Here is a 24,413-nt window from a genome sequence, read left to right as displayed (position 1 = left end):
GTCGCTTTGTCATCTTTGATTGGCTGAAACAATGACTATACAGTCTCATTCCACGAAACAGTTTTGCATGTCCTGTTACTTGTTGAAATCATTAAACTTTAAGTCCACCACAGTCCATTTGTTAGTTACTAACTGAGGTATCTGGGTGTTTCTCTCTGGCAGGTCAGTGAATTATTGGGCACAGCAGCCCCCAAGCCGCAGGCCACACTCACCGTGTCCTGCCGCGGGGAGGTGGGCTGGAGCTCCCTGGGACAGCATCAGACCCTGCGGGAGTTCCTGGAATACAGACTAAACCCTGACCCCGTTCTCCCCAAAATGGAGGGCGTCACCGAGTTCACAGAGTACATCTCTGAAACCGTCGACGTTCCTTCGCCTTTTGACCTCTTGGAGCCGCCCACCTCTGGGGGCTTCCTGAAACTGTCAAAGCCATGTTGTTACATCTTTCCCGGCGGACGAGGAGACTCCGCTCTCTTTGCTGTGAATGGCTTCAACATCCTGGTGGATGGAGGCTCTGAACGGAAATCCTGCTTCTGGAAGCTGGTCCGCCACTTGGACCGCATCGACTCCATTCTGCTCACACACATTGGTGCTGACAATCTGCCTGGCATCAATGGGCTGCTGCAGAGGAAGATAGCAGAACAAGAGGAGGAGCAGTCTCAAGACTCTACCAATTATAACGAATGGATGAAGAACCTGATCTCTCCTGAACTAGGTGTGGTATTCTTCAATGTGCCAGAGAAGCTCCGGATGCCAGAATCTAATCTCAAAGTCAAACGCAGCATCGAAGAGGCCTCACTGACTTTACAGTACCTTAACAAACTCGGAATCAAACCAGAACCTCTTTTTCGAGTGGTCAGCAACACTATCGAGCCCATAACTCTGTTCCACAAGATGGGAGTGGGCAGGTTAGACATGTATATTCTCAACCCGGTCAAAGACAGCAAAGAGATGCAGTTCTTAATGCAGAAGTGGGCTGGAAACAGCAAGGCCAAAACTGGCATTGTTCTGCCGAATGGAAAAGAAGGAGAAATATCTGTCCCTTATCTGACATCAGTCACCGCTCTGGTTGTCTGGCTCCCTGCCAGCCCTACAGAGAAGATCATCAGAGTGCTTTTCCCTGGGAATGCGCCACAAAACAAGATCCTAGAGGGGCTGGAGAAATTAAAGCACCTTGACTACTTGCGCTATCCTGTAGCCACACAAAAGGACATTGCCTCAGGAGCTCCTCCCTCTGCTATAAAACAAACTAAATTAAAGCAAAGGACAGACAGCAAAGAGAGTCTCAGGTCGTCCCCAAAGACTACTGCAAAGGCCTCAAAGAAAGAGAGCGAAGGACAGGATGACGTGTCGGCTGCCACAGAGGCAAAGAGTGACTCTGTAAAGGAAAACATATCAGAGAAAACAGAGGTAAAGAAGCCGACAAAAACAATCAAATCTAAGACTGATGTGCCAGAAAAGAAAAAACTCTTAAAAGAAAAAACCTTAAAAAAGCACTCAAAGGAAAGAGTGTCAAAGATAGATGAGAAAAAGGATAAGGAAAAGAAAGAGATCAAGAGAGTGAAGAAAGATGACTCGGCTAAAAAAGATGAAAAGAAAGATGCAAAGTCCAAAGAGGACAAAAAGAAAGACAGCTCCAAACCTGAGCTGAGGAAGATTACAAAGCCTGACCTGAAACCTCTTACGCCTGAAGTCAGAAAGACATTACATAAAGCTAAAGTGTCCAGTAAAGCCAAGACTGCAAAAGTCAAAGCTGCAAAAGCTGAACCTGCTGAGACGAAGAAAGAGGAGTCAAAACCTGAAACTATCCAAGCTGAACCCATTGAGAATGGAGCCGTCGAGGGCGTATCTGCTCCCTCAACTCCTGAAGACCTCACCAAGGAGTTTGAAGAACTAAATCAAGCTGATACTGTCGCTGTATCAGCAGAGCCCGAGGTTTCACAGGAGCCGAAATCACAAAGCCTTACCCAAGAGAAGCAAGAAGCACAAGAACCCGTTTCAGAAATTCCACCCAGCGAAAAGTCTCCAGAAAAAGAGGCAGCAGCCCCTGAGGTGGAATCCAAAGATGAAGACAAAGCGAAAGAAGAAGAAGATGCTCAAAAGTTTGAGGATGAGGGAGCAGCATCTCAGGATGAGGAGGACAAAGAGGAAGAGGCACCGGCTGCCGCTAAGAAAATAGAGCAGGAGGAAGAGGAAGATATGGGAATTGGTGAAGAGGAGGATGAGTTAAAGGAGACCCTAGATGAAGGGCTCGACAGGAAGCATGAGATAGAAGAAATGGAGAAGTCTGAAAATCTTATGGCTAAGGTTGAGACTAAAGAGGAGCTGGAGGAAGAGGAGGAGGAGACAGTAGAGAAAGCTGAACTGGAGGAGGTAGAAGATTTAGACGTAATCGCAGACGAAGAGATCAAAGTGAAACCTGAAGACACAGCTGAGGAACAAATGACCACTGACATTCTGGCTGCAGCCAAAGAAGAAGAGGAGGAGGAGGAAGGTTACCTGTCACATGTGGGAGGAGCCACAGCTCCCATAACCTCAGTGGCTCAAGGAGCAGCTGCTGCTGAACCAGTTTCATACATCCAAGATGAGACCATCCCTGGCTACTCTGAGACTGAACAGACCATCTCTGACGAGGAGATCCACGAGGAGGCAGAAGAAAGGATACCACACCTCCAATATGATGTCGGTGCTTATGACATATCTGTTCCAGATCAGACTGGATCATTTGTGAACATTCACGGCATGAGGGAGATGCAAGCTGCTGCCATGACAGAGAAAGGCTTCATCCCAGGTGTGCAGGAGCAAGTATCAGTGTTTACGAACATCATCACAGCTCCTCTGGCAGAAGAAGAGCATGTGTCTTCTGCAACGTCCATCACAGAGTACGACAAAATATCCTCCTTTCCTACTTCTATTGCTGAGGACCAATCTGTGGCGTCTGCGGTAGCGCCAACAGCTGAAGAACCACCCAAAAGCCCCGCTCCCCTGTCAACCCCATCTGATCAAGGCAAAGAGCAGCCGCTCTCTGCAGGAACTCTTTCACCGCCTTCATTAGAAGATGACAAACAGTCCAAATCACCAGCTGATGACCTGACTCCTGTTGCAGAAGTAAAGACAGCTGCAAAAGCGCCTGATGCTCGTGATGAGGAAGAAGAGGAAGAGGAGGAGGAGGAGGAGGAGGACCAAACTCCCAATGTTGACATTTCACTTGAGAAGCTTCAAGAAGGCTATGCCTCATTACAGAGTAAAGAGAAGGATACTGAACCAGTGGCTGCCTCTGTGCCTCCAGTTTGCCTCCAGCCTGTGGAAGACAGTAAACAAATCCATCTGCCAGTTGAAGAGGAAAATAAAGATGTAGTAGCACCCAAAGATGTGTCTTCTGTTGTGCCTACTAGACCCTTTGGATCCGATTCAGTAACATCAGAGAGTGAAGAGCGCTGCTTCAGTCCGGATGATATCACTGTGAAAATGGCCTCCCCACCACAGTCTGGACCACCCAGTGCTGCTCACTCTCCCCTTCGTCAGTCACCAGTGGAGGACAAGGAGAAGGCCTCTGCTGATGTGGAGTTAGAAAAGCAAGAGGAGCTTCTTGATGTAGTGACAACATCTGAAGACAAAAGTGCAAAGAAAGATGAAGCAGAGCCTGAGGTGCAAAAAGATGACAGCAAACAAATTACTGACCAGCCTGAAGTACAAGCTCCAACACCTTCGGACAAACCAGTTGATGTCAAGGAGGTTTCAGCTCCAAAGGAGCCAGAAAAAGAGATTTCAGTTGGAGCAAAAGGTGAAGACAAACAGGCAGAATCAGTACCTGCTGCTCCATCATCTACAGAGGTTCAGCCACCCGTGTCAGAGCGGGATTCCCTCCTGTCACCTGTGCAAAGTGATGAAGTATTAGACAAAGGGCTCACAGAGAAAGAACCTAAAGTGCCTCTTCAAGGTAAATTTCCAGAGAAAGAAAGTGGTTTCCTTGATGGTGATGATAATGACAAAGGTGATGATGATGACCATGATGATAAATCTGCAGTCAAAACTGCCAAGGTGGAACAAGAGAAAGAAAAAGACGACACCCCTGATGTCGTAAAAATCAAGGATGAGCAGAAACAGGAATCCGTCATTCAGGAGCAGATCTCTGCTGTTGAGTCCACCGTGGTGGAGAAAGCAGAGAAGGAAGCAGTAAAGGCTGAGATCTCTGATGTAAAAGATGAAAAAGATGAAAAAACTGAAATTGCTATCAAAGATGAACAGACAGTGCCTAAAAGTCCTGAAGATGCAGAGGTGGAGATTGTTTCCACTGAGGCCAAACCAGCCAAAGATGAGCAGGAGCAGAAAGACACCAAAAAAGATGACAAGGTCGACCTCGAGACCAAAGATGAGGTCAAAAAGGCAGACGTTACAACCACTGAGGTGTTAGACAGTAAGACCATGAAAGAGGAAGAGAAGAAAGCAACAGAGAAGAGCGATACCCTTGACATTACCTCCATCAAAACTGGTGAAACAGAAGCTGAAAAAGTTCAGACAACTGAGCCTCTAAAAGATGATAAAAAGGATGAGGCAAAGAAGGATGATATAAAGGAAGATGAGGCAAAGGTGGATGATATACTGGAAGATGAGAAGAAAGAGAAAGAAACATCTGAAGTAAAAGATGTGGAAGTTAAGAAAGAGGAAAAAGATGCTTCTACTACCAAGCCTGTAACAGAAAAACCCAGTGAAAAAAAAGAGATGGAAGACATCACTACTGCCAAACCCGTCAAAGAGGAAGAAATAATTAGTACAGTTGATTCGTCTGCTGTTACAATGACAGAGGAAAAAGAGAAAGATACATGTAAAGACACTATCTCAACTACAAGCCTCACAAAGACAGAGGAAACTGAAGCAACAGTGAGTAAAGACGAGAGTGTCACTGCCAAGCCATCCACAGAGAAAGAAAAAGACAAGGAGAGTAAAGATGACATTTCTGAGACAAAACTCCCTAAAGATGAGAAAGAAGATGTGACAACAAGCAAGGATGAGGCACATGTCTCTAAACCTGCAACAGAAGAGGAAAAGAAAGATGACACAGGTAAAGATGATGCTGCAGCCAAGACAGAGGAAAAAGATCAACTCCCAAGTAAAGAAGAAACTTCTTCCGTTAAAGCAACAGTTGGAGAAGAGAAAGAGAAAGAGGAAAAGGAAAGTGCAGATGACACCAAGGATATAACACTTACCAGTGTGGACGAGAAGCATGAGGTAGTTAGCAAAGATGATGATTCCTCTGTCACGTCAATAAAGGTAGAAGCAAAAGACATCCCTAAAGATGCTGTCAAACCAGTCATGGAGGAAGAAAAGACGCAAGAAACAATTACAGATAAAGACGTCAAAACCACCACGGCAGAGGAAGAGGCTGTGATAATGAGGGAAGATACTTCTGCCGTCAAGATATCCAAGGATGTAGTGAGCCCAAAGGAAGACGCTTTCGTTGCCAAACCCGCCATAAAAGAAGAAAAGGAAGCAGAAGTCAGTAAAGACCCTTCTGATGCTGAAATGCCAGTAGAAGAAAAGGAGAGACTTGATGATAAGAAGGAAACTATAACTGTGGAAATCTCAAAAGAGGGGAAAGCTGAGGATCGCAGTGATGCAACTGAAACCGTCAAGGAAGAAAAAGATTCAGCAACAGTTAAGGATGAAATTTCAGATACGAAATCCTCCAAGGAGGAGGAGAGCAAAGAGAAGGAGAGTGAAAAACCTGTAGCGGATGAGGACAAGAAGGAGGATATCAAAGACGTTAAACCTGATGAGAAACTCATAAAGGAAGAGGCGAAAGAAATCTCAAAAGAGGACGTTAAGATCACGGAGGAAGCACCAGAACCAGGGAAAGACAAAAGCGATATTTCTGATTTTGCACCTGAGAAGGAGCAGAAGGAGAAAGACAAAGATGATACTAGTGTAAAAACCACAGAGGTGGAAAAAAGTATCATTTCAGACAAAGAGGAAGTAAAGGGTGATATCTCTGACCTTAAACCAACTTTGGAAGAAGTCAAGGATAAAGACACTGAAAAAGGAGACAAGGAGAAAGAAAGTGTCGAGCATCCAAAGGATGAGAAAGAGTCGTCTGAAGAGGATGTCATAAAAGAGGATGCAAAAGATGTTGTCCAGGCTGAATCCGTCAAACAGGAGACAGAAAAGGAGACACACACGCCAACATTTAGCACCAAAGATGAGCAAAAAGGGAAAGACGATTATCCTTTGGAGTCTGAATCTAAGACGGCTGATAAAAATGGAGTAGATCCTTCTGTGTGCCAGACCGTAGAGAAGGAAACTAAAAAGGATGATATTTGCGACACTGGTGATAAGCATATACACGAAGAAAGCTCTGATATGCTCAAAGAGTCTCAGATAGAGCAGGAAACTTTAAGCGCTCCATCAAAAGAAATGCAGCCAGACATTTCTGCAAGTACATCAAGTGAGCCCCTGAAAGCAGAGAAAGATGGCATTTGTGTGTCTCCCAGCAAAATGCAGGAGGAAAAAGAAGACAAAGAAGCAAAGGCCATCATAAGTCCTGAGGAAAGGATGGAGAAAGAAAAAGATGATGCACATGTTGCTGAGCTGAGCAAAGAACAGAAAATGGAAAAGGAGCAAGAGAAAGACTACACCTATGAAGACATTAAAGATGAAAAGACAAAACCAGAGGATGAAAAGACGACTGACGAAAAGGATGCTGCTGCTGATGTGAAGAAAGATGAGATCCATGAGAAAGAAAAATATGACTCCTCTGATGCAGACCACACCAAAGAGGAGAAATGGGAGCGAGAGGAGTTACAGGAGAAAGAGCAGGACAAAACTATAAAACAGCCTCCTCAGGCTAAAGAAGAAGAAGCAGCAGCAACGTCAAAGTCAGAGTTCAAACCTGCATTTGTGGTCCAGTCATCTGATGAAGACAGAGGAGATGAGGAGGAGGAGGATATTTGTATGGGAGGAGCAGGCTCTAGACCTTTATCAGTGGAGCCTCAGAAACTAGAACATGTCATTTCATCTCCCCCAACACTTCAGACAAGTGACCAAACGAAACCACCGATAACACAAAAGATCACAGTTATAATCCCAACACTTACAATGCAGGAGCCCTCCATTGATGAAGACATCAAAGAGTTTGAGAAAGAAGAATCTGAACTCTCACCAGAAGCAGGAAAAGATGTGAAAACTGAAATCACACCTGCACCTCTCGCCAAGCCAGAGCCCTCCTTTGATATTGTCACATCAAAGGAGGAGGCGTCCTCTGTTCCAAAACAAGAAACAGCCTCTGATATCCCTGCGATGTCTGACTCGACTGAGAAAAAGCCTGTGTTGTCAACGGTATCCAGCAGTGACAGTCAACAGAGGAGCAGCACGCTTTCAAGCACAGAGAGTCAGTCCAGTGTGGAGGAAACACCACAACAAGAGAAACAGATGCCGCCTCAAACGGGCCCTGTCAGCGCTACGGAGAAGAAACCACTGGATGAGAAACCAGTGAAGGAAGCCGAGAGGGAGATGGAGGGGGAGAGAGAGGTCGCTTCGCCAGGATTGTCACAGCCTTGCTCGTATTTTATGTTGGAAAAAGAGCCGAAGGAGGCCGGCCATGCTGAGGATGTGAAACCTGTTGAAAAAGTGACCTCAGAGAAGGAAGCAGTGAGCGAAACCCTTGGGGATGACAAGCAGAGTTTTGCTCCTTCCAAGTATGCTCCATACGAGAAGCCTATTCCGAAGGATCATGACTTGGACGCCAGGGAAGAAAGCGAAGTCCCTCTTGGTTTCGATCACACTTCTGATATGGGTATCGACGATAACAGGAGAGCAAGCCAGGCAGAGGCTGGAGCAGCCATGTTCCTCCTGGATGACCAGTACAAAGAAGAGCCACTCTCCTTCAGTAGGGTTGACTACAGCACGGCATCCCTCACAGAGAGCGAAAGAAGCAGCCACCACAGCCCAAGTGCCTCACCCAAACATGACGACAGAGAGAAAGGCCAGGAGGAGGAGAATGAAAGAGAGGAAAGACCAGAAACACCTTACGTTGACAAGAGCTTTCAATCCATAGATGTCCAAGATAACAAAATGTCTCAGGCTGCTGAATCATATTCTTTCAGCCCCAAAGAGGACAAACCGGAGAAAACAGAGAAAGAGAAGGAGGATATGATGGATGGTGCTTCTTCAACAGGCGCAACAGAAGAAAGTGATAACATCGCTGCCTGTGCTGCTGCACCATCTGCAGCCACATCGATACGACAAGAATCAACCTCTCCATCGTGGAGCCAACCAGATCTCGGTTCCCAAGCTGCAGCAGCTCCTGCTGCTTTTGGAGAATCGACAGATAAGAGAACAGAAAAGGAGAAGGAGAAATCTGCTGAGTCACTCAAAGACAAAATGGAGTCCACTGATTACGAAAGAGAAGGATCCTCGTCTGGTCGGCGCTCACCTGCAGAGAAAGATATCTTACCTCAGAGAGTGTCTCCATCAAAGACAGAGGAAACCTCAAGTGTCTTAAGGACTGAATCTGCAGCCACTTATTCAGGGCATGTAGATGATAACGTCTTAGCATCTGACAATAGTCAAGTTTGCAGCTCCGCCACTTCTAAATCTGTGTTAGATTATCCTGAAGGAAAGGAGAGCTTGATAGATAAAAGGTTACTTGTAGAAGGAGAAGATTTTAACGTTGATGATGAAGATGATGAAGACGATGAGGAGGAAGAGGAGGAGGTGTCCAGTGATGTTGATATGGAGAAGGGTGCCAGAGAACAGTCTGAAAAGGAAATGTGCAGACGTGGCTCTGATGACAGCACCACGCTGGCAGAGTTAGAGGACCCCGATAAAAAGTCACAGCTGCCTGACTCAAGTGTCCACAAAGAGGACGCAATCTGTAAACCAACGCCTGATGATGCTTCAAAAGTAACACCCACAGACAAGAAAGCAGAGTCTCCTGAACCAAAGCCGCTCAAAGATGAGGATTTGGGTCTCAGTGGTGCCACATCTAAACCTCTGGAGACAAAGAGTGAAGACGTGGGTAAAGGAACATCCGTACAAGACTCAAGTGCTCACAAAGTGGATGGAAGCTGCTTATCAGATGCCCCAAAAGCAGAGGACACTGACAAAAAGCAGCCGTCTCCTGAGTCCAGCGCAAAGAGGAAGTTGTCGTCCACTGAGGACTTTCCCTCCTCTGAGGTACCACAGTTGAAAAAAGCAGATGAGGACAGACCGACTGGGTCACCGGGTGTTTCGTCAAAGGAATCTTCTCAAGTGTCCGCAAGCAGCTTTACAGGAATCTCTTCAGAGCCTCTGCCTAAGGATACATCAAGTTCCTCTCCTCCTCTAGGAAGTAGTTACGCAGATATCGGGCAGAGCAAACCCGCAGGTTTCTCTGAGTATCTAGGTGATGAAAAGAGTCAAGCAGGGTTAAAAGAAGAAACCTCAGTGCTCTCAGATGCCCCCCACCTACCCCAACATAAAGATGAGACAACAGGTATCACAGAAAAACACGGGGGAGCTACCTCACCTTGCACTTACACTACTCTAACATATTCAACTACAACATACTCCTCTACGTCATACAGTTTCTCCTCCTCAGCCCCAATATCTTCCCCTGTTAGCCAACAACTCGGGGACAAAGCAAAAACTCACACAACACCATCAAGTTCAGAGGTACCTCTTGCAAAAGAAGAGCCATCTTCGCTCAGGATGGAGTCATCAAGCTCAAGCTGCTTTGGTGGATTTCACAGAGAGGAGTACATGGAAGTGATGACAAAACCTGCAACTAAAGTGCCCAGCCCATCTGGGGAGACCAAACCATCATCTTCAAGTTTACCCACAGCTGCACAGCAAAGTGAGGATGAAAGCAGTCCTTCAAAGTCAGAAAAGGATACAAAGTCGAGCACCGATAGTTTTTATATGTTAGAGACGAAGACTACAACCTCTGCAGCAACATCTGTACAAAGTGTCGAACCAGCAAAGGTATCAGAGAGTTTATCCACCTCCAGGGCTTCTTTTGATGTCTCTCCCCTCCAAAGGGCTGACTCCTCAGACAGGGCGTGCAAAGAGTCAGTTCGAGGCGAGGAGCCTGATACACTTGAAATGGAAGACAGCACCCTACCATGTCGTATTGAATGTCAAAAAATCAAAGTGGCTGAGCAAAAAGAGACTTTATCAACTACAACCGAGTCCTGTCTAGTGGAGAGTAGCACACACTCCACAGAAACAAAGATCACCACCATCACCTCAACCACTGATGTATCTAAAGTAACTCAACACACAGTTTCAGTTACTTCACTGTGTGAAAGTAATGTTAGCAAAACCGTGTGTGCCACAACAGAACTGTCCAAAACAGCGGAGAAATTAGCAGAGGAAAAGGAGGAAAAGGAGGACAAGAAGGACGTAAAGGTATCAGAAGAAGAAAAGAAGGAAAAAGAGGAAACAGCTAAAGATGGAGTCACACTTCAAACAGAAGAGAAAGCATGTCAAGACAGTAAAGCATCTGATCCAAAGACCTGTATGAAAGTAGAGGATGCTAAAAAAGAAGAAGAAGAAAGAATGGAGGAGAAAAGCTTGTTGGAAAAGCCACCAGAGAGGTTAGAGATGAGGAGAAAGAGCAGCATATCTGATTGGGAGCTCCTGCAAAGGCCCGACGACTACCCAAGCATCCCTCCTGCAGGTTATGGTGATGATGATGATGATGATGATGATGAGGTGGAGGAGGAAGCAATGGAATGGGTGTCCAGTGTCCACAGCACCTCTTCAAAAGATACCAGTCACACAGAAAGTTCTTGCAAAAAATCTGATAAGACTGATCGCCCCTCTGACTTGAACACCGGAGCCACCTCGTCCTCCGCCTCTCATTCTGGATTCTCCTCCTGTGAATACAAACATCGCAAAGGAGAGCTGTCACCGTCCTTCATCAACCCCAGCCCTCACCTGGTCTCCAGTGATGAGGGCGAGGACGATGGACACAGTGACCACTCTCAAGAAGGGGACGAGGATGATCAGGAGCAACACTCAGTGAAGAGGAGGTCGCACAAGCAGAGGCGCCATCATGCACAGAGCCACCATGGGGACTCTGGTCAAGGGCCACACCAGCTGCCCGGTGGCATGTCCTCTGGATTAGCTGTGACATTAGCCGGAGAGGAAACACCACCCACTTCAGTGAGTGAGTCACTACCCACACAGTCTGACTCTGACGTGCCACCAGAAACTGAGGAATGTCCATCCATAACGGCCGAAGGAAATCTTGACTCGGACGAAGATGCTGAACATCTACCTGTGGACAAATTATCTGCATCAGGAGCTGCTGGAGGTCACCAGCCTCCATCACCAAGGTCAGTGCAGAAGACCCATGATCCTCTCCCCACCCCAATGAAGGACCCTCATCCCCACCCTCCACACCCTGATGTATGCATGGTCGATCCAGAGGCGCTTCTCAATGACCACAGCAGCACCGAGAAACTTCTGAAGAAAGAGCACAAGACCACAAAGGGCCTCAGGAAGAGCAAACCCAAGTCAGCTTCCCCAGCTCGGAAGAATGAAGTCAGGAAGAGGTCCTACACTCCAGTGAAGCAGACATCCAAGGACTCTGCCTCGCCTCGATCAGCCTCCCTCAGGAGGAGGGACACGGAGAAGAGCTCCAGGATGAACAAGATGTCTGAAACCCACAGCGTTAGGAGTGACATGGGAGTGAAGGGCTTGGTGAACGGTGTCAAGAGCAGCTCAGGTATGTTCACTGAAGTCCCTTTTAATCCACCTTCAAAATAGACACAAAGGGCAACGGGCTGAAAACAATGATGATGGATGCATGGACAAGATATCAGAGAACATAATACATCATTGGCATGGTTGTCTTGCTGATTTATCTTAAATTATGATTTATGTTATGGTGTTCTCTTTTTGAATTTTTCAGTCAACAATTCCCAAAAATCAAGCTCAGCGGTCCCCCCTGGACCACCCGTCTATGTCGACCTGGCTTATGTGCCAAACCACTGCAGTGCAAAGAACGTGGACCAGGAGTTCTTCAAAAGAGTCCGAGCTGCGTACTATGTGGTTAGCGGGAATGACCCTGGCAGTGGCGAGCCCAGTCGTGGGGTCTTGGATGCCCTGCTGGAGGGCAAAGCTCAGTGGGGCTCCAATTTACAGGTATTGTACCTACTGGAGTCATTTGTCTACATCAAAACACCAGAGATCAGGGCCCAAGAGATGTTTATGTCTTAAACTCATTGAACTGTTGAAGCTTGGCCAAGGAGATTCAATATGTCCCATAATGAAATTTTTTTTTCTGCATGAAGTCTTCTAACTTATTTCTTAAGAACTCCATCTCTATTCAACAACCCCATCAGGCCTCGAGCTCTACTTCTTTCTTGTGAGAAGCAAATTAGGACAGCTGGGAGCCAAATACCCAAGATAGTAATTCGGGCTGCATGACCAGCCTGAAATCACCCTGCAAAAGCGGAGTCAGGGTCAAATAGGCTTAATTCAGTCCAAAACACCTGATCAGTTATAAAAGAGGATGATCACAGGGATTTTCTTATCATGTTTACATCTTTTGTGGTCTGATGGGGCTTCTGTGAGTGTTAGAGCAAGACTTGATATACTTGGGCCACTGTTGCAAGTCACCTGATTTTAACATAGATGCAAGAGAATTGCTCTTTTTGTAGACGGCGTGTATCTGCTGGCTTGAGCGCTATACCGAACTGCTGTGGTGAAGATGAGGCTGTGCCAGAAAGCAAAGCTTTTGATTTACAAGTGGATATGTGTCCCTTTCCTCGCCTGTTGTCATGAGCTTTGGGTAGTGACCTCAGGATTGAGATTGCCAGGACAAATAGCTTTAATGAGATTCCTCAGCGGGGTTGCTGGGCTTAGTCTTAGAGATTGTGGTAAGGAGCTCTGTGTCAAGCCATTGCTCTTTCGCATGGAAAGAATCCAGCTGAGATAGTTTAGGCATCTGAGTAGGGTGCCTCCTGGGGGCCTTCTTTTTTTGTTTTTCTGGGCACGCTCAAGGGATTACATATCTGGTCTGGCCTGTTAATGCCAATGGGTGCCAAGGGAAGCTGGAAAAGGTCTATGGGGATTTTTGGAACTATTAGCATAGCCTTCTGCTACTATGACAGGGCACTGGATAAGACGAAGAAAGCGTGATGGATACACACCTGGGTAGATCGATGATTGAATGGGTGGATACGTTCCACATACTAACTTGAACTGAAATCAGAGCCTTGACATGTGAGGTTTTACTAAAAGATTAACTCTCACAGGAATGAAAATATTTTTAACACACTATCAGACCACAAAACAGCCCTACACATTACAGCAACCTGTTGTTTCGACCTTTTGTTTTTTAATCAATCAAACAAACAAGATGAAACGTTAAGTCAATAATGAGCTTTAGAGGTACTGATAGGCTCATTTTGTTGCCTTTTATCAGAGCCAAGCTGACTGTTTTTCTTAATTTCTAGTTTTTACACTAATCTAAGCTAGGCTAAACAACTTTCAAGCTGAAGCATCATATTTAATGCACACATATTAAGTATGGTCTCACTGTACCGTCTACGCTGGTAAGGTGCTCTGTCCTCCAGGTCATGGTGATTCAAAGTTAAATCCAAAAGGCAACTGGGCCTCAACCAAGTCCAACAGACTTTTGGATTAAACTTTTAACCTTATTTTACTCTTAGCCAACAAGTGAAACGTGTAGAAGTATTCCTTTAATGCTCTCCTGAAGAGTCTGTAACTACTTTCAAGGACTTGGAGCTTTAAAAAAAGGTAGATGGCCCGAGACAAAAACAGCTATTAAACCTTAGTAAGCAGGGTCACAACTTTGAACCAAGCCATCGATTGATTTGTACAATACTTTACCGATCTGGGATGCTTGAGATCAGATCTTCATGTCGGTTACTAATTCAAAATAATAAATCTTTGCACTACTAGTTTTCTTTTAAATTTCAGTGCCCCATTTTCCCAGATTATCTTTCATCTTTGTCTCCCCTCAGGTGACCCTTATCCCGACACACGACACAGAGGTGACACGGGAATGGTACCAGCAGACCCACGAGAAGCAGCAGGACCTGAACATCATGGTTCTGGCTTCCAGCAGCACCGTAGTCATGCAAGACGAGTCCTTCCCCGCCTGCAAGATTGAATTCTGAGCATCAGGAGCTCTGCTGTGCTCCCCCCTGCTCCCCTCCCATCCTCCCCACCCTGTCACCGGTCGTCTCTGGAGTCAGAGCGAGAGTGAACATCACACTCTGCTCCATCAAAGCATCTCGCTCTCTCATGGTGTCAGTCTCAAACGCATTCGCTGCAGCTCTGCATACACTAGATCATGCTAGCTGAAAACAAATCAGAACTCCGGGTTTGTGCTCCATGTGACGGTGAGGGGTTATTCTGCAAATAACCTACTTTTTCTGTGTTTTCTGTGTAAACTGTCTGACCTAATGCATCTCTTACATCAGCACCAGCTGTGCTGAAAAGATCATTTAAATAATCATTTTTTATGAGCTTTCTTTGCCTCATTAGTTACAAAATAATTCAACACCTTAAAAAAAGGAACTGCTGATTGCTAAAGTGTAGTTCTGAAAATGTCTCCCACAACCGTGATTTAATCTGACATTTGAAATCCCTAAATTTCTTGAAACAAGTGCCATAGCAAAAAAAGATGCATGTTTTCAAATTGTCCCTAAATCAATCCATTACTGATAATTATTTTTTGCAGTGTTTCTAAGAGTAGAAATGCTTCATGTGAGGCTTTTTTTCCCCATCAGTGCACATGGCAAAACTCATCCACTGCACTTTTGCTCATGCAACTGTAGTTTTGGAGTAATTCCGTAGAGAAGTAAAATGAAACAACGTGAGAAAAAAAGAAAAACATGTTACTTCTTGTCATTTTGTGATGAAGTTTTAGGGGTTGCCTGAAGTTGCCACTGTTAGGAATCCCTCTCTTTTGGCTTTCACAGCTTTGCTGGTGCATGACGCTTGCATTTTAGCTCCGACTCTGTCAGAACTGCCTAGGGTTAATACTTTCTTTAGCCAGCCTTCGAGTGTGGAATGCATTCTAGTGCAGATAGATACTACACTGTTTGGCTGTCTATGCTCAAGTGAATTCAATAAGCGCCGGGCAAAGGGACGATGTTTGCACAATTATCATATCTCTGCTGGATGTAACGGTTCCTCTTCAAGTCTTAATCACGGTCTTTGTTGGTTGTATGTACTCCAGTATACATATAGGGTAAATGTTTCTACATGGATACAAGATTTTGTTGAGAAATTATATATTTTGTGATGATGCAGCAAATTATTATCCTGAAGTGCAAGTTTTTGAGAAGAAGGTTTAACTTTTTGTCATTTCCTCCTGTTCAGCGGCATTTACCGTCTGTTGATATCATAAAGCGATGGAGAAAACAAGCGGTGACCTGTGACAAATGTAGCAACGGAAGCTTGACTGCTAGTCCCCTCAGAGGGATGGCTAACGCCAGTGTGAACTGCAATATTTATATTTATTGATGGGTTGTTTCTTAAGGACAGAAAAAAAAACTGGAGTGTGTAACAGGAGGCTTCTTTCACGTGCCTTTAGCTTGTGGTTTTGGAGGGAGGGAGATACTTTAAGGACATGTCAGCCATTTTGAAGCAAAGTCAGGGTAAATTTAAAAAAAAGAAAAAAAAGAGAAAAACTTTAAAAACAGAGGACCAATCTGCTCGTTCAGTACATGCACAAACTTTGTCCTTTGTTAAATAGTACACCCAAAAAATACAAACTAAACAAAGCGTTGATTCAACACCATGAAAAAGCTCTAATGTGAACATCTTCAAGCAAAGTATTGCACCACATAGGAATGTAGTTTAAGAGGTGTGAGTTTGTAGCTGAGAGTGAGTAGCAGCAGAGAATGACGTCTATAAAAGTTACAGATATATAAAAATGTATAAAGCGTTCCTCCAAACTGAGACGACACTTAATATAATCTTAACTCTAGAGTTGTAAGTGTAGAATGAGCATGAATGTGAATGATTTCAATTGTACGAGGAGAAGTTATAAAGTAGGAATGAACATGATGTAGTTTTTGTGTTTGTGAGTTTATGATGCACACAAAGTGTTTTTATCGCTCAGCATGGGTTTAGTGTGAAAGGTGTTTTGTTAGCCCACAGACGGACTGAAGAGAAGCTCATATGCACATGGCCAAGTTTTATTACTTCATTTATATTTTAATTTCTAGAGTCAAAAATTGTTATGTGCAATCTTTCCAGGGTTTAATTTTCTCTGATTTCAAAAGAAAATGAAATTGTGATTTGTTTTGGCCAACATGAGAACCCCTTTTCTGTATGATTGTTTGTTAAAAGCTGTTTTTGTTCTGTTGTTTGATTTGAAGCTCTGAGATGGAGGGAGGCTTGGATTTCCAGAGAAGTACTTTGTTCAAACCACTGATGACAATGTAGATCATCAGGTTGCACAAATCATGTTCACTTGAATCTTCTCCAAATTTAATCAAATACGGAAAATTGACCAGAGTATGAGGTCAGTTTATTTAAGCTCCTCATCCTCTGAAGTCTCCATGCTCTCTGCTCCCTCGTCTTCAAATCAAAGATTTACAAGGCTGCCACTGAATGTCATTATTTTTCTAAACATATATTTTCCCATTTTGCACTGTTTCAGAGGCAGACATAGCTTTTTAATTCCCACTCGGTAAGAGTCTGATGCAGGGTGTTTATTAAACAGCTGGGAACGCACAAGTATGCACACACACACACACACTCTCTAATCTGAGGGGAGTTTATGAACTGAAGGCCAGATCACATTGTGCACAAGATCAAATTGACTCCCTTGTAAACAGTTTAGGAGTGTTGTGAGCCAACCAATTCAACTAAGTCTTCTTTGAGCCCTTCTTTGACGCTGTCCAGTGATGTGTCCTAAAGACAGGGAGAAGATTTTTCAGTGTGGGGTTGAGATTTTTGTAGATGGTCAAATGTGTTGTATACTGTCTTTGAAAAATGTCTTTAAGTTGGCAGATTCCAAATATCAGGCCTTGAGAGTTTATTTTTTAAGGCATGAGTAGAACGCTGTGAAACGCTCAATATTGAACTGTGTGGCTGCACACAGGATGAATGCACTATACAGGAGATCTATTTTTCTGAATGTAGAGTTGGTACTACATGTGAATGCTGCTGGAACAAAACAAGTGACAAAAAACGAATAAATAAATAACAAAAAAAAGTAACTCTCACACCAACCTAGACAGATACAAATCTTATGGAGCGCATAAAGTGGGCGGACACTGATGTCTGTTTTGACAAATCGTCGTTTCAGTACCAGTCTGTCCTTGAGGGGGTTGACTTTTATGAAGTCAGAGAGCAACAGTGAACCCATAACAAACAAACTAACAGTAACAGAATCGTACTAGCTGCAGCTGCAACTTTTCCTGAAGATGACTTGAAACACATGCAGACTCAGAAACCATCAGTGAACTAAACTCTACGTACACGTACGTTAATGTACTGTGCACAGATTTGTAAATACCGCTCCGGAAAGAACAAACCTGAAAGAAACTGCAAACTCTCCTTCTTGTGATACCTGTTCATTTTAGCTGATTTTAGTGACAGAACGATACAAACTGCTAACAAATCCTGGAACCAAGAAAACTACACAAAATGCTGACAAGATACAGAACGAAAAAAGTGCATCTTTCAGTTAAATTTCATCGCCATAACTGCATTAAAACAACCATATCATTTGATCATAATATGGTGTCATCCGTCCATCTAATCTATCTGCATGTGATTTATTTAGTTATAATCCTGAATGTAATTGTTTAACATGGAAATAATAATAATAATGATGGTAATAATAAAAGATACAATGCTATTTTAAAGAGATATATTTGAAAAAAAAAAAAAAAAAAAAGCTAATTGTCTTAACCGGTACTGAAATGACCTACAGTAATATAATACTGGGCTGTGCTTTTATTGTTTGCCCTATTAACATGTTGTTAAGAAGACGCTGTATTGGTAGTTCTGTTTGATTCTCTCTTCTCTCTCTTCTCTCTCTCTCTTTCTCTTTTGCATTGTATTAATCTTAGTTATGTTTTTCTTCTTCAGTGCAATATTCAATATCTCTCTGTCTCTTTAAATCTAACTGGTAAAACTAGAACTACTGCAGATTCATTGTAAAAGGGAAACAGCCTGGTGATCATCAATTAAAGTTCATTGAAATCTACATGTGTGGTGTGTGAGTTATTTGTGTCTTTTATTATAAACGTGATGAAAATATTCAGTTTGTCGGGTCGACTTGATTACAACAAAGCTTTAAAAAACAAAGAAAGAGTATAATTATTGGGACCAGTTTATACAGTATTGAATAAAAAGATGACAGGTTCATAATATAGGGGTAAATTTATGGTATGGCCTTCCATTTTTCTTAAAGGTATGACTTTAACGTGTATGCTTTTTATAAGAGGCTTTGAACTCATTTGTAATATCTGTATTTACCTTATTGTATTACTAATATTTGTTGAACCTCCCAGGACCTCAGAATATTCTTGACTCAATAACTGTTGTTCTTGTAACTCAATGTACAGTACAAACTCAATGAGTACTTACAAAACTATTACCACAAAAACGAACTCATTAAAAGCACTCCCAAAAAATGTATTCTTGAAAAAAGCAAACTTCAACAACATTAACAAAATCTTTCAAACTTATGTCGGGAGGTAAGCTAGGTCTTTCGTGACGCAGACTTATTTAACGTATCTACGTAGATACAAGAGTAACGTCTACTTAGCTTCTGCAAGCTAACGCCTGTAGCTAATGTTAGCGAAACTGAAACCAGACTTAAAACTTTAAAAAAGCAAACTTACGAAATAAATGTAGCTCCTTTCAGTCCTCTTTATCATCCTGGAGCAGTTTCTGACCATTGATTTCTTCATCTTTCTTTTATCCTAAGAAACGAAGCATTAACATCAAGCTAGCCGTTGTTTAGTGAGAATGAAATGCATAGCTCTATATAAATGCCTCGCTCCTTCCCTCTCTGTGTTTGGAATTGTATTTATTTTTCCTGTTGCAAAACGATATTCAACTTTTATCTTCTTTAATATATTTTCAAATGTTAAGCAGATGTGTTTTTGCTTAATCTGATCTCTTTTTTGCCACTTAAAATTATTAAAGCACCTCTCAAACTGCCCCTCTGCCAGTTGCTGCCCTCTGATGTTCCTATTTTTTTCTGTTTCAATTTCTTATCTCTGAAGTTCCTACGTTGGGCATGATGGCTAAATCGAGGGAAAAAAATACTATTTTTTTGAGGCTACAAACCCTCATCATCAAAGTTCTTGTTTTAAAAAATGAAAGCTCTGATGTGCACAGTTTAATTTCATTAAACTTGAGGTAAACAGCCTTGGTCAGTTTGTTGATTTGCTTTGATTCATCAGTTGGAAAGAAAAAAAGAGATGTTACGCCTCAGTGGCTGACTTGGGCCTCACGCCTCACCTGTCAGAGTTATTTAGTGCTTTTCCATCTGGTATTTAGAGATCTTTAACAAAAGCAGCCAGAGGAGGTAGAACAATAAAGTCCCCCGAGGCTGTGGGCAGATCAATTTGGCCTTAGATTAACCTTGATGGATGCACACCCTCACATGATGCTCTGTATTCAATACAGGAGGTGATGACTCGTCCTGTAATTTATCTTAGCCTTTCAGTGTTTACGTCTTTCTCAAAGTCAAACAACAGTTTAATAAGAAAAAGGGGAGACAGGGAAATGTTGGCTCTTCTCTTGTACACCTTGCAGCACAGCTGCTTCTTCCCCAAGCAAACAGTTCCCTTTCTTCCTACGCCATCTGTCTTCCAGGTTACTACACCCTGCAATTTGAGTTAACGCTAGAGGAGAGGACAGGCTGTGTGTTTGGGGACACTGCTTGAGGTCTTCATGGGAAAACCCTCCTACCTTCCTGTCAGTGTTCAGAGGAAGAGCATGGATGAGGGTAATTCTCTCATCAGCATTCCTGCTATTTTCCCTCTCTGGTCTTCCACTGTCACGCCTCCTTCTGCATTTAATTTTGGATTTTGGGCAATTATCTGACAGCAGGCTAAGTAATTGAGCAGCGGGGAGGAAGGCGAGGGTTTAGGACACTGTGACGGCTTGCTGTTGAAAGAAAACAATAAAATATCTAGAAAATAGCTATGAACTTTAAATTCCTTTACTTTTTTTGCCATAAGTCAATCCTGCTTTTGAATATGATAGCTTCTTACACATATTTCCAAACCAGGGCATGAGGGGCATTGCTAAAATAGAGGTGAAATGAAAAAAAATGTGACATGTTTGAAAATGCAACTGATATGCAACTCTAAACCTAGCCAGAAACTGGTTTTGAGATAAACACCACTTTAGAGGTGTTGAAAACTGCAGTGCAAGTTGTAAGCCCTGTGTTTGTTCATATTCTTGCAATGATGGGATGAAATCTTCAATTTTACATCGTTTTTTAATTTGGGAGGCATTTTACAACCCCCCTATCAGTATTTCCTCATCTTCACTTTGGAAACCACCGCTTTAACGAGACATGAGTATGATGCCATGAAAGAAAGATCCAATGTGGTTTAAAGTTTACAAAGTGCTTTACAGTGAATAACAGGTTTTGTTGGTGAAGTGGCTCAGATTTAAGTGTGTCTTACTATAACTGTGAGATGTTATTACACACATGGTACACATCTGTCTCTGTCTATTTTGGAAAAAGGATCCTCAAACAGATGAGCTGGAAAAGACAACTCATTTTTTAATGTCTCCTGAGACCTATAAGAATATTTCTGTGTTGAATGACTGGATGATGTCTTTCTGCTGGGGTTTGTTTAATATAACAAACTGATATTAGACAACCAGGAGCCAATCAGTGATGCTCTTGTGTTTGCTATGAATGAGAGAATAAACTGTTGGAAGAGAGGAGAGCTGTGTGTTTGTAACTACAAGAGTGTGAGACCGCAAGAGCTCATAGAATGAATGGATGTGCTTTTGTGTGTGTGTGTGTGTGTGTGTGTGTGTGTGTGTGTGTGTGTGTGTGTGTGTGTGTGTGTGTGTGTGTGTGTGTGTGCGTGCGTGTGTGTGTGTGTGTGTGCGTGCGTGTGTGTGTGTGTGTGTGTGTAGGAGGAATAAAGCCCAAGAAGAAGACTTGTCATGCAGACAGAGAGGATGACATCAGCTTTTGGCTTCCGGTGAGTCGGCGGTCCTCTGTCTGAGCCCCCCCTTTCCTCCTCTTTGATTCAGTCCGCGTCTCTCAGAGGGAGTCAAATACATCTGGGGGCGTCACCATGGCAACGCATGGGAGCAATTGGAGGGAGGCGTGAGTCATCACTTTTCTCGAAAAGCTGTTCAGAGAGGAGTGGAAGAGGAGGATGATAATAGAGGAGGAGAGAGGAGGAAAGAGGAAAAACAAGGTGAGCTGTAAAAAAAGGAGGGAAGAGAAAAGTTAAGGATACAAAGAAAAGGGAAGTAAGGAGAAAGGACAAAAAGGAGACAGAAAATGGAAAGGTAAGGAAAGGAAAGAAGGAGACGGAGAAAAGAAAAGAGGGGGATAGATAAAGTGAAAGGTAAGGTTAGGAGGGAAGGTAACAGAGAGAAGGAAATGTAAGTGAAAAGGAGACGTGGTATAGGAAAGTAGAGAAACAAAGGGGGCAGAGATGAGGAAAAGTCAGGATAAAAAGAAGACAAAGAAGGAGAGGTAAGAAGAGAAAAGAAGGAGGTTGTGAAAAAGAAAGGGAGAAGAGACAAATACACAGAGAGAAGATGCGAAAAGAAATTGAGAGAGGAAAGACATAAGGAAGAAACAGAACAGGTAGCAAGGAAAGATTAGGAACAAGTTAAGGAAACAAATGAAGGCGAGAAAAAAAAAAGAAAAATAGCCGTTACACAGCGAAGGGAAAATGAAGTTAGCATATGAAACTATGCTAGAAAAGATAACAAGGTTAAGGTAAAGAAGAGGAGTAGGTGAGATATAAGGAAACAAAGAAAAGTTAGGAAAGCAGACAGGGAAAGGAGTGGCTACTAGTAGATTCAACGAGGACAGTGAAATGCGAGAATAGCAGCTAAAAAGAAGAAACAAGTGAAGAAGGGTGGAGATTAGGAAAGGAGGGATAACAGTGAAAGGGGGAACATGGGAAAAGAAAAGAAATTAACATGAGGAAAGAAAGAGAAAAAAATTTAGGAAAGGAGGTAGGAAAAGGACTGAAAGGGGAAGAAAAGACAAGAAGAAAATAAAGAATAAAGAGAAGGAAATAATAAGAGGACAATAAAAAAGACACAATTCAGAAAAGGTAAAAGGAGAAGGGACACAAAGACAAGACTAGGGGACTGACAAATGAAAGTACGAGATGAAAAGATGAAGGGAAAAAAATAAAAGGAGAGGAGAGATAAAACAGTGGGGAAAGAGTGTGTTGGCAGAGCGGTGACATCGAGCTCTGTTGACGGAGTAATAAGTGGCTTAGAGTGTGTCTTGTTTGTCTCACACATAAATTCATACACACACACACACACACACACACACACACACACACACACACACACACACACACACACACACACACACACACACACACACACACACACACACACACACACACACACATATCCGGGCGTGTTAGAGGAGGAAACTTACACCACTTGTTGTGCTTGATGATATGTTGAACATTTTCCACAGTAGGATAAATAACGCTTTAACCCCTCCTCTTCTCTTCTCAAAATCACAGCATAACCTGACTCCCCACAGATCCTGGAAATCCTTCTACTCTCTTATTCTTATCTATGTTCGTTTTTTTGTATCATTCTGAGTTATGTGATTTTTTTTTTTACTTATTTGAAGCCATTAACAGGAATTTGATGCCAGTTAATAACAGCTTTGTTGACAAACTGAAATGGCTAAAGGCATGTGTGTTTTAAACTGGCTCAAGATGCATTACACTCTTGACTGTGCCAACCTGACGGCGTGAACGCTCTATGATTAACACGTTCATCAAACTCACTGATATTTTGGTGAATAGAGAACTGAACAGCTTAGTTTAGAGCTCATAAATGGGATGTTTTGAAGAAAGTAGTGGAAGCTTACTTTCCTAGATGATCCAGAAGACATAGAGAGAGGTTAGAGGTAAGTTACTGAGAGCTTTGTTTATGGCACCCCACAGACGTTCAGGTGGTGCTGATGAAGCCTATGTCTGTGGACATTTAAGGAAATATTAAAACAAATAAAGGCACAGTTGAAAACTAGAGTTTTAAAGAGGCATAGATTTTTGAGAATGATTCAAGTTGTGTTTTTTATATATATATGTTTGTTCTTTCTTTCATTCAACCTTTTTATTTTAGGATATGTTCAAATTTTAGTTCAGATTTTACCTGAGTATTTGGGTGTTAAAGTCACAACTTTCTCAAATATTCGGCCAACAAATCATGTTTGTCTTTAAGTATTCACAATTACAGATTTTTTCACGTATACAAAGTGTCCATAAAGTCTTTTTCAGTTTAAAAAAATTATTACAAAAGAAAATGACAGACAAATATGTGGAAATTTATACAAAATTAGGAGTAGATATTTATCTATTTATTTTCTTTTTTAACTATTTTTCAGGAGAACACTGAAAGGCTTACACCTTTGGATCTCTTCGTACTTAGTCTTGTAGTTTCGCTGAGTCTTTGCATGGGATTTTGTTTCAACGCACCATGAAAAACACACAAATGCAATGTGATTAAACACATTGCATTTGTGTAGTTTTTGATAACAACTGAATACATAGAACCAATCTGATTAAGATATCTCATCAATTGCCTTTGTATTACAATTTTTTAAATTCTAGAGACTTTATGGACACTCTGTATAAACTTAATGCCTGTTTATATGATCAATAAGTAGAGTGGTTGTTGATTTAGTTTAGGACATGTCAGCAACTGAGGGCTAAGGATTGAAGATCATACGCTCAACTGGGAAATAATTAAAGTGAAGCTTAAGTAAATGAACATGAACCAAGTCTTTTTTAGACCATAAACTCAGATCAAAGTTCAAAATAGTTGACCGTGAACATGAACAACTTCATTTTAATCAGTGTGAACTGAACTCTGACCTGATTAATTTCTGTGTGAACTTGCACAGCACTGCCTGAGGGATCACTGACTTCCTGTCAGGAGGTTAAATGTGTATTTTGGTTATATCAACCAGAGGGCTGGGTTGTAAATTCTGCTCCTCCATCAGATCTGTACTGCATGGACTGAACGCTCATCACAGGGGAGGTTTTGGCTTCACTTTAGCACAGTGATGGGATGCAGGGCTTTGTTTTGTTTTAGTAACAAGCTAAATCTGTGTTTGGATTATATCACACGCATGTAGTAATGTAGACAGATGTGTGATAGGTGTGAACAGATGTGATTTGTTGAATAAAAACCACATTTTCCACTTTAACATCACTTTTATTAACCCACCTCCCTCC

The 24,413-nt window shown here is 42.7% G+C and overlaps 1 protein-coding gene across 1 annotated transcript in view; it reads left to right on the top strand.

Moving 5' to 3' along the window:
• The window catches only part of map1ab (microtubule-associated protein 1Ab), a 101,435-nt gene extending 83,254 nt beyond the window's left edge, over positions 1 to 18,181 (top strand). The window contains exons 5-7 of the mRNA XM_074678269.1: positions 163 to 11,704; positions 11,891 to 12,123; positions 13,971 to 18,181. Coding sequence (XP_074534370.1) covers positions 163 to 11,704; positions 11,891 to 12,123; positions 13,971 to 14,126 — 11,931 coding nt within the window. The 3' untranslated portion in view covers positions 14,127 to 18,181. The remainder of the gene's footprint in view (positions 1 to 162; positions 11,705 to 11,890; positions 12,124 to 13,970) is intronic.
• Positions 18,182 to 24,413: the final 6,232 nt, after the last annotated feature.

Source organism: Halichoeres trimaculatus, unplaced genomic scaffold (genome assembly GCF_033239565.1).
Source record: "Halichoeres trimaculatus isolate MK-OKI-2021-1 unplaced genomic scaffold, fHalTri1.1 fHalTri1_scaffold_10, whole genome shotgun sequence".
Classification (NCBI taxonomy): Eukaryota; Metazoa; Chordata; class Actinopteri; order Labriformes; family Labridae; genus Halichoeres; species Halichoeres trimaculatus.
This window is presented reverse-complemented; position numbering and strand designations above follow the sequence as displayed.